Source organism: Hevea brasiliensis, chromosome 6 (genome assembly GCF_030052815.1).
Source record: "Hevea brasiliensis isolate MT/VB/25A 57/8 chromosome 6, ASM3005281v1, whole genome shotgun sequence".
Lineage (NCBI taxonomy): Eukaryota > Viridiplantae > Streptophyta > Magnoliopsida > Malpighiales > Euphorbiaceae > Hevea > Hevea brasiliensis.
The window spans coordinates 1139509-1150948 of record NC_079498.1 but is presented as its reverse complement, the minus strand read 5'-3'; the positions used below and the strand labels follow the sequence as shown (position 1 = coordinate 1150948).

At 26.5% G+C, this 11440-nt stretch overlaps 1 protein-coding gene across 2 annotated transcripts; it reads left to right on the top strand.

The window, feature by feature from the left end:
* Positions 1-7037: 7037 nt before the first annotated feature.
* On the top strand, positions 7038-10623 carry LOC110642044 (probable ribosome biogenesis protein RLP24). Of its 2 annotated transcripts, none has more exons than XM_058148158.1 (5): positions 7038-7194; positions 8175-8284; positions 9680-9793; positions 9946-10082; positions 10179-10623. In XM_058148158.1, the coding sequence occupies exons 2-5, from the start codon at positions 8204-8206 to the stop codon at positions 10351-10353; spliced, it is 507 nt and encodes a 168-aa protein (XP_058004141.1). In that variant the 5' UTR covers positions 7038-7194; positions 8175-8203; the 3' UTR covers positions 10354-10623. The 2 variants fall into 2 exon arrangements, with proteins under 2 accessions (XP_058004141.1, XP_058004143.1); XM_058148160.1 differs by having other exon boundaries at positions 7187-7262.
* Positions 10624-11440: the final 817 nt, after the last annotated feature.

The following is an 11440-nucleotide window of genomic DNA, read 5'->3' as shown; positions in this document are numbered from 1 at the left end:
AGATCTTAAACTAAAACTATATACGCATAAATAATGTAATGAAAAATTAAAATTTTATTTTATTTAAATTAATTAAATAATTTTAATAATTATCGATAGATAAAAAATTTATTTATGAGACATAAGTATAATATTTTATATTATTAAAAAATATAATTAAATAATTTTGAATATAATTTTTATTAATTATATTAATATAAAATATATAAAATAAAATAAAATCGCAACGTCAGTGCGGGCTCCACTCTTGTTTATACTAATTTAATGAATTAGCATGATTGTTATCAATATTTTAGTTTTAGATTAAGTACGTGACAATTAAACTTGTAATTTTAAAATTAAAAAGGTTTAATTTAGTATTATTAAAATTATTTTTAAACTATAAAATTTTGAGTTTAAATTTTAAAATCAGTTATATAAAAAAGTATAACTCTAAAAATAAAATATTTTGAGAATCTTATTTATATTGGAAAATGGGTCCATTTTGGCAATTAGAATAATAGGCAAATGAGTGAACTTCTGTGAGTACCAACCGAGTTGCTGCTGAAAGTAGGGGTGTGTAAATGATCGGTTCGGTTTTAAATCGATCTGAATCGATAAAATTGAAAATTAAAAATTAAAAATTTTAAAAATTGACTCAAATTGATTAACAAGAGAAAATTAAATTAAATCGAACCGATAAATATCGGTTCGGTTTGATTTTAAACGGATCAAATCGAAATTTATAAAATTTCATATTTTTAATATTAAATCTAAACAATTAAACATAAAAACAAAAAAAAATTAGAAATCAAAACTAAAAAATCTTAAGGTTCGGTTCGGTTTTCTTTGATTTTGATTCGGTTCGATTCGGTTTGGTTCTATTTTCTTTGATTTCCTATATATATTAATAATTTCAGTTTGGTTCGATTTTTTTATTTTTTATGAAAATAACTGAACCGAACCGATTAATCGAAATTATCAAAATTATAAACTGAACCGAACCGATTAAATTTTAAAGCCGAATTGAATCGGTTAGGTTCGGTTTTTTGGTTTAAACCGAAAACTGCTCTCCCCTAGCTAAAAGGTTACTACGCCAAACCTAAATAGGCAGAAGTAAATGAGTGAACTGAGGCAAGAAATCGTCATATGTAAGATGATTTTACTCGACTTATGACTGATTATTATCAAAATATTATAATTAATTAATTAAGTAATTAGTCTTTTACCCTATTTGATTTAATTTTATGATAAAATTTATTTGATTTGTAAATAAATTTTATAATAAAATTCATTTATAAATTTTATGTTTGGAATAAATAAAATCAAATCAAATGATATATAATAAGAAATAATTTGGTTACTTAAAATATATATGATTTTAAGTTTAAAATTCATTTGCGAATTCTACTAATTTCGATGCAATTTGATTTGATTATAATAAATTTCATGGAAATGATTATTAAGAATTTCAAATAAATTTTCATTTAAACCAAATACTAAAATTTTAAATTTATAAATGAATCTCAAAAAATTTTGTAAAATTTATTTATACCAAACACTACTTTATAAATCATTAGAGTTCCTTATCAACTTTCAATATGATATACTTGACATAAAATTATAGTGTCAAGCAACACATGAAAATAATCATATGAAATCGAATTGATAGTATATGCACCTTATATTTTAATTATTAATTGTGATAAAATCTACTGAGACCTATTATAATTAATAATTATAATAAAATAATTATATATACTAAGGATCTATTTTAAAATTTTTTCTTATACTATATTTGAGAGGAAGATTTTGAACGTAATATATGGCTTTTTATAATAATACGATTGTTTGAGAGAAATGTGTGCTAAAAAACGTAAGATCTTTAGATGTTTCAAAACTTTCAAACCTCCATTTTTTTAATCTAACAAATTAATGAACTATGGAGGTTTTGATAAGTTGAGTTCATATAATATTGTTGTTTTAAAAACTCACCGATAGCTACCCAGGAAAAAATATATATAGAGAAGAAAAAGAAAAAGAAGAGATAAGAAGATGATAGCAGCAATCATGTGTTTGTTAGATAGATAAATCCTTTAAATTAATTATTGGAGGTCAATCTCAAAAATTAATTATTATTTATTCATTTAAATACACACTCATCATTTTAAATTAATTTTTTTAATCTAAGTATAATAATAGAGACAAATCCAAAGTAATGCTTATGTTGCATGTATTGCATTTATAGTTTATTTATCTCTCAATCAATTTTGCAAATTTGTTTTTAATAATAAATGATAATATTGTCTTTGTTAAACAATTATTGCATGAAAAATAAATGGTTTCATAACTATACATTTTTTTAAATATATAATAATATCAAAAAAATGTGATTTAATCTTATAAAATAAAATAAAAATTCTAAAAAGATTTTTTATACACGATTATTAATTTTTTTTGATATTTTAACTTTTTTTAGTATTATTATAATTATTACAATCTTTTATGATACTGCTTCTATTTACCCAAATTGATCAATAATAATTTAAAATTAATAAACACATTTCCATAATATATATATATATATATATATATATATATATATATATATATATATATATATATATATATATATATATAAACAATACTCTCAAAAATAAAGAAAATAATCATAAAGAGAAACTTCAAATAGATAGAGAAAAAAATAATAAAAAAGTAAATCACCTACCCTCCTTGAAGGAGATTTTGACCAAATTATAAACAAAATAGAAAAATTTTCAATTTTTTTACAATTAAATAATATTCACAATTGCATTTTAGATTTATGGCAACAATTATTCTATAATAATTTATAATTATTGTATATATATATATATATATATATATATATATAAACAATACTCTTAAAAATAAAGAAAATAATCGTAAAGAGAAACTTCAAATAGATAGAGAAAAAAATAATAAAAAGGTAAATCACCTACCCTCCTTGAAAGAGATTTTGACCAAATTATAAACAAAATAGAAAAAATTTCAATTTTTTTACAATTAAATAATATTCACAATTGCATTTTAGATTTATGGCAACAATTATTCTATAATAATTTATAATTATTGTCTTTATATATATAAAGTAATAATTTTGCAATTGTTTAAAACCATTACAAATTGATTGATAAATAAAATTAAAATTTTAATAAAATGCTACTAAAACTGTTAAAACAATAATAATAATTTATATCTGTTCAAGTTAATAATTTTTATTTGTTGTGAAAACATAATTAAACCGCTGTTTTATGATACAGTAACGAAGATAAAAATAATGATTTTCAAATCATTACCATTAACTTATGACTGTGGTTAGAGTATATAAAGTAGTAATTTTTTATTATTGCCTTAGATCCATTATATTGTAGTGATTGTATAATAATTTTTTTTATAAATTATATAATTTACTTTGGAGAAGTACTCTAGAGTCAAAGGGTTTTAAGTTAAATAGAACGAAAACATAATATATGCATTGCAAGTTCAGTGAAAGTCAAACTAGTGAAAAGGAAGGAGTTAACTTTGATGGAGTGGTACTGTCTCAAAGTAATCACTTTAAATATCTAAACTCAGTCTTTCAAGTAGAAGAGGGATTTGAGGAGAATGTTAGTCATAGGATTAAAGTCAGATGGTTGAAGTGGAGACGTGTCATAGGAGTTTTATATGATCGCAAGATTTCTAATAAGTTAAAAGGAAAATTTTACTGTACAGTCATACGACTGGTCATATTATATGGTAGTGAGTGTTGGGCACTGAATGAGTCGTATGTGTTTAAGATAAGAGTTGCAGAGATGAGAATGTTAAGATGGATGAATGGCCATACTAGACTAGATAAAGTCCGTAATGAGAGTATTAGAGAAAATGTAAGAGTGGTGCCAATTGAGGATAAGTTGGGAGAAGAGAGATTGAGGTGATTTGGTAATGTGAAACGGAGACTCTAGTTAGACAAGTAGAGCACATTAGGTTAGAGGATAGAAAGAAAAGAAGGGGTAGACCTAAACTGACTGGGAGGAGAGTAGTACAATATGACCTAAAAGTATTACACATTTTCGAAGATTTAACAAAAAATCATTTAGGGTGGAGAAACAGAATACATATAGTCAACTCTAAATTTTTAGAATAAAAGTTTAGTTAAGTATACATTTTATTTTTAAAAATTTAATTAAAAATAAATCATTCACATAAAATTTAAAACGTTTATATATCTTACATATATGGGACCTAATTTGTAAGTAAAAGTAGGAGGGAAAGTGTAATTAACTTTAATACAAAAGCAAAGAGAAAAATCAAAACCTTTGCATGCAGGAGGTAGAGAAGCTGCTGCTGCCACTGGAGATTGACGTAGATCAAGATCTTGTGGGGTTTTAAAGGGCGGTGGAGTTGATCAACATAGTTTTCTGGTGACAAAAGTGAAAAAGCAATCACACAAAGTGCTAACCCTAACCCAATCAAGCTTTTCTTTCTTTTGGCTTTAAATATTAGTCTGCTTTTGGCATGAAATTAACAAGAAAGTAAGTTAATAATTACTGTTAAAATTTATAATGGTAATATTTAACTTTTAATTTTTTAATATTTTATTGAACAAATTAAATATTTTTTTATCTTATGAAAAATATTTTATTTAAATTTATCATAAAAAATTTAAATTATAAAATTTCAACCACAAGGAAAAAATGAATTAGGGATTTCTTTTTTTTTTTTAATTAATTAACAGAAGCCAATAAAATGATGATAATATAAGTTTCATGGGCATGGCAAAGCAAGTGGGAAGGTTGTGAACCAAGGACAAAAACATACCCTGCAAAAGGGTTTAGGATGATTAGATATTGAAGCTAACTTATCATAAAAATTCACATGTGTATTGTCATCTTTTTCTCAGATAAATCCATGCAATTCCAGCTTATGCTTTAGTGGTGGAAAATTTTCATTTCCCTTTCCCATTTGATGCTGCTCAAATAACTTGCTTATATACATACATACATTACAGAAAGTTTCTTTCAGCAGAAGCAAAAGCCCACTACAGGTACAGGGGATTTTCATCAATCATTTGGATTATTTCACATGTTAAATGTTGCTAAGGCATTTTATTCATTATTGGATCTCTAACTCAATGCTATAGCAACACTAATTAAGGTAAGTTTATCTCTCTCGTCACTTGATTTAAAGGGTATTCGGCTTACCTTATAAAAGTTAAAAGTACAAAGTTCTTATAAATTAATACAAGCTTATAAGCATTTAGAATTATTAGTAATTATATATTTAATTAAAGTATTTATAAGTATTTGATAAGTAATTAATATGTTTGATAAAAAATATGTTATAAATATATTTATTGTTAAAATTATTAAAAATTATATTAAATACGATACGTGATGAAATTTTAAAAACTCAAAAAAGATATATTATAATTTTTAAAATAAAACATAATTATTTTGTATTTCTTATACATAAAATGTTATCTTATTTACTTTCACTGTTATTAAAAATATCACAAAAAATTCAATTCATGGTTCGCTTTTCTTAAATTATTGTAAATAAAAATCATTGATTTTGATAAAATAACGTATTTACATCAAAATTGAATGAATTTTAATGAAGAAAAATCAATTAAGGGTTTTTCTAATGAGTATCTTAATTAAGCAATAGTTATTTGAGTTTATCTAATTTCATTAGTAAAGAATTTTACTTATGTGATAAATTTTTTTTTATCACAAACCATGCTTAATTTATTATTATTATTATCATAATTATAGGAGTTGAAAAAATGAGGATTTGTAGAAATGGCAACGAGGCAGAATCACTCTTTCATCTCCACCTCACATGAGTTCAGGGTTAGGGTAGGGATTTCTTCGTCGGAGAAACCGAATAGGATGAATATATAATATGTAAAAATTAATTATTTTTTAATAAAAAAGTTAATAATATATTACTATGCAGAGCAAGTTATGAGAATTCGAAATGAGAGAATGTTTTATTGTCTTTGCCTCACACAAAATCAGGGTCGGAAAAAATTAATCGAATTTGAAAACTTTTGTCATCATAGAGATTTGAACTAATTTTATTACGTGAATAATATACTTTTAATCATTAGACTATATAGAATAAGCATTGTTTAATTTATCATTAATCTTTTATTACAACCAACAAAATTTTAAAATAATAAAAAAAAGAAAGTTTAATCACTTTTTAATAAGTGATTTAAAGACACTCATTAGACAAAAAAAAAAAAAAAAAAAAAAACAAAAAATGTATTATACTTCAAATTTTTTTAATGATTTTCTTTATTTTAGTTTTTTAGAAATGTCGAAAATCCAAGTTGGAAGGATAAACAAATTACATTGGTGGAACAAAGTGGCCATGTGGAGAAATAAGATAAAATAAAATCCAAGCCACAAAACAATTGATCAAATTAAAAATTAAAGAAAAGGACTTTTGCAAACTGGGTTTGATGGAGTAAGAAGACCACCACCACCACCACCACCTCAAGCTCAAGGGATTGATAGCAACGGCTAGTTTTGGCTTGAATGGCAAAGCAGAATCATGTGGCCGTTTGGTTTTGAAAATGATGGGTATCAATATTCAATATCAACTAGTTAAGTTGACCCTACCTTACATTACCAGCCAAACCACTTTGAACTTGTGGTTTTAATTTATTTTTTCATAAAAATTATTAGATATGATTATAAAAAATTTAAACTCATATGAAAATAAATTTAATAATTATTAAATTAAATTATTGACTGCAACTACAGTATTTTTTATGTGAATTATGGAAAATATATTATTTAAAATTTTTTATTTCATTAAATCAGTTAAATAAATATTTTTATATTTAAATCTTATTTTAAATTACTTCATAAATTAATAGAAGAAATTAAAAAATATTTTATTCAAAATAATAAAATTAATAAAACTTATTATGAGATTAATTTGAAAAATTAATTAATAAAAAAATTATTATTCGACCTTTTGAGTACAAATGTCATATCATTTCATTAGTATTAGGCATTTGGGATATACATACTGTTTTGGGCCTGTGTGCAGGATATTTGGTCGGAGTACAACACCCAAGACTATCTCTGTCTACAATCGACTTTGTAAGCCCATTTCTTCCTTAAACCCTAAAATCACAGTTCACAGCCCTGGATGCCGTAAACAGGCAAACCCTAACTTGTAAGGCTACTCTATCTCCCTCCCTTTTTGTTCCTCTTGTAATTACCGCTATTGAAATTCTTTGTTTGGTACTGTGAATATCATGATTTTTTTTTTTCGATGAGAACAGATTTTATTAATTCAGTTTTGGTTTTGCTTGAATGCTGTAGTCTTTATAATTTGCTTGAACAGATTTTTTTTTTAAATTTTTTATGGGATTTGGTATGTGTGACTAGATGAATATAGTGTTCTAAATGAATGACTTTTGCGAGATATTGATTTGGGAAATAGCAAAATTTACATCTTTCTGAGTTATAGACGATGATTGTGGTTGAATTTTAGATTTTTATCTATGTTTCCTTGACTCTGGCACTAGACATCTAAAATAATTTGCTGAAAATAAAAATTTATAGGGTTAAGCAGATGTTTTTAGGTTTAACTAAAAGAAGGGAGGAAGTGATGATTTTTGTGGGATCTAATACATCTAAAAACCCATAATTGTGCTTCTAGCTGGGGCATACCCTTTTTGTTTTGCTAGTTGTTTTGAACTTTTGAGTCCCTGGCATGTTTATGTGGTTAAGTTAAACCCCACATTGATATTCTCATTTGAGCTTGTTTTGGCAATGTGTTGTTTCTTGGATGAGCTTCATAGTAACTAACAGAGCAAAATGCTCAAGTCATCAGTTAAATAATTGGCACAGTGAAGGAATACTTAAATGATCAATTTGGTTAGGCTAAGGATATTTTCATGTTTCTTTCTTCGTTTAGCTGATCCCTGCCCTTTGTTTACATTTGCTATTTTATTTGGTTAACCTGTCATCTTCTTCGTAATGATGACACTATATTGCAACCAATCTTGCATCAATGAGTTGGCCTGTACAACTTGAATTGAATCACTGGAAATGCATTCTCTTTTATAATCTTGAGATTGGAAATAGCAGTTTTTATACATGTTTATTTTATTTTGCACTTATGCTGGATGTTGTTCTTTCTCTCCTTAGAAATCAGGGTTCTCTAAGCCCGGGGCGCAATGAGATTAGAGAAGTGTTGGTTCTGCTCCTCTACTGTATACCCGGGACATGGTATACAGTTTGTCCGTAATGATGCCAAGGTAAATATTTCACATCCATTATTGTGCTGTGTACTGCAGGCATTTGGTTGCCATGTACTTCTTTGTTGTTGCCTAAATGTTGCAAAAAATGAAATTTTCTTAACTCAAGGTACATGATTCTGGTTGGATCAATTTGAGATTGAATTACTGTTGTACTGGTGGTCCATTAAGGTAACTGATCACCATTCCTGCATAAGCATGAAATTGTTTCTTGTGAGTTTGGTTGGTCTAGCCAGATGGATTAACTGTATGGTTTGTTGCTGAAGTCACATTATAAGCCAGTCTTAGTATTTGTAATTAAATTGGTAGTTTGAAAAGGATGAGTCTCATTGTACCTGAAATTATTCATTTATAAGTTTAGGATTTGTTTGAACTTTTATTTTCTTGAACCCTTAACTGTATGTGAGGTCAAGCTGATTGTTGTTACCTTCACTTAGAATGCATTCTATATAATGATTAACTCAACTCAACTAAGCTTTTATCCTAAAAATTTGGGGTCGGCTATATAGATTCGCTTTCTCCACTCTAAATGATTTTGGGTTAAATCCTTGGAAATGTGTATTCTATACAATGATTATGAAATTAAATTTATGAACCTGATTTAAGGTTGTCCGAATCAGGTATTTGATCACTAACTGTCTCTAGTATGTTTAAGTTTGACCGTTAAATTGCTTATCAGTTTTGTTTTCTATCTATAATTTTCGCTACTAATGGATTAGATTATGGCTTGAGAAGAGTTATGTTTCATAATCCTCATCTTCTAATTGAATCTAGCCAATTGTTCATCTATGTTGCCAACTCAACTCAACTCAACTCAACTCAACTCAATTCAACTAAGTTTTTATCCCAAAAATTTATTGGGGTCGGCTATATGGTTCTCTTTCTCCACTCTAAAAGATTTTGAATTAAATCCTCGAAAATTTGTAATGCTTCTAGGTCATGTTATACTACTCTCTTCCAAGTCAGTTTAGGTCTACCCCTTCTTTTCTTTCTATCCTCTAACCTAATATGCTCTACTTGTCTGACTAGAGTTTCCGTATGTCTACGTTTCACATGATCAAACAACCTCAATCTCCTTTCTCTCAACTTATCCTCAATTGGCATCACTCTTACATTTTCTCTAATACTCTCATTACGGACTTTATCTAGTCTAGTATGGTTACTTATCTGCCTTAACATTCTCATATCCGAAACTTTCATCTTAGACACATACGGCTCATTTATTGCCCAACACTCACTACTATATAACATGGCTGGTCGTATGACTGTACGGTAAAATTTTCCTTTCAACTTATTAGTAATCTTGCGATCACATTCATTCCAAGAAAACCTGAGTCTGTCATCTTTGAAGGTGATTTTTGTTGTCCAAGTTTCTGATTACCAATCTTTCTACAGATTTTTCGATTTTGTAGATCCAAATGCCACAAAAACTTTAAAATGAAGAGAAACCCCCGCAAGGTAAAATGGACCAAGGCCTACCGGCGTTTGCATGGAAAGGACATGACACAGGTTAAGAGACTTTCTTTGCTTTCACTTACTTTTTTAGTGATGATCTTGCATATTAATTAATAATCATCCTTTTGTTATCTAGGTTGAGGAGAAAAAAAAAAAACTCTTTTCTGCCTTCTCTCTCATTGCTCATTTCTTTCTTCCTTGCCCAGGATTCAACCTTTGAGTTTGAGAGAAAGAGGAATAGGCCTGAGAGATATGATAGGAATCTTGCTGAGAATACTCTGAAGGCTATTAAGAAGATTGATAAAGTCAGATCTAACAGGGAAGCCAAACACATTGAAAAGAGGTTTTACATTCTCTCCACTGTTATTATTATTATTACTATAAAGGAAGGGCTAAAGACATTTTACTTAATCTCGTAATAAATTGAAAATCTGTGCAGGATGAAGGTCAAGAAAAGCAAGGAGCGGAGAGAGGCGGCAAAGGAATTGGAGCAGAGTATCCACTTGGTCAAACCTCCTTCAGTTCTTGCTCAAGATCCATCTCTCACATTGCCCAAGATCAAGGTCAAGGTCTCCCAACAGCAAACAGAGGAAAACCATGCAATGGAGGAGTGATTTTGTTACTGGTTTATATGTTCTGTTCTTTTCTCTTTTGTTCTCTTTCTTTTCATTCTTGTGTGGGAAGGCGGAGTATTTGTAGAGGGGTTTCAGCACTTGTACTTGCAGTTGCCCACGTCTTTCAATATCAATCATGTAATGGCTGGGGCTAGGTCATTTTTGCCCTTTCAGTTGTCCTCTTTAGTATAGCTGCCCTTCAAGTGCAGAAGGCGAAGAACTTATACATAGAGGAAGAGAGGAACATGAATAAGTAGATACTGTTTGATATTACAGTTGTTGGATAAAATATATATATATATATTTGAAATATATTGAAATACATTATTAAAAAATATTTTTTAATATGTTAAAAATTTTAACATTAATTTAAAATTAAATTTAATATGTTTATCATGATATAGTATAACATGACTTAAAAGCATTATAAATTTTTGAGAGTTTAATTTAAAAATCGTTTAGAGTAGAGAAAGTGAATTCATATAGTCGATTTTAAATTTTTGGGGTAAAAATTTAGTTGAGTTAAGTTGTATGTTTATCATGATAATATCTGATAGTTAAAAAGAAAAGAATATTCACAATTAAGTTTTCATGTATAGTAGAATTTATAAATTAATCTGTAGAATTTCTTTTTTAGTAACAATTTGATTTTTAGAATTTAATTTTGTTAATAAATTAATCATTGCAGTCTAAATTAATCGTTAAATCATTATTTTTTTTAATTTAATATAATTTTGATTCTAAAATTTTATTTTATTAATAAAATAGACCTTGAATCTAAATTTTATAATTATATAAATATTTATTTATATTTAAATAATTATATAAATTTATTTTAAATAATTTTATATAATTAATATAAATTAAATAATTATTAAATATAAAATTTAGATGTAAAGAATATTTTATTAATAAGATAAAACTTTAAAAATTAAATTATTTTAAATTAAAAAATAATTAATGATAAATATTAATTTATTAAAATTAAACTTAAGATTAAATTATAATAAAAATGTATCAGGAATTAATGTGTTGGTTTTTCTGTATATTAGGGATTCAGATGTAAATTAACAAAAAAAATATATGT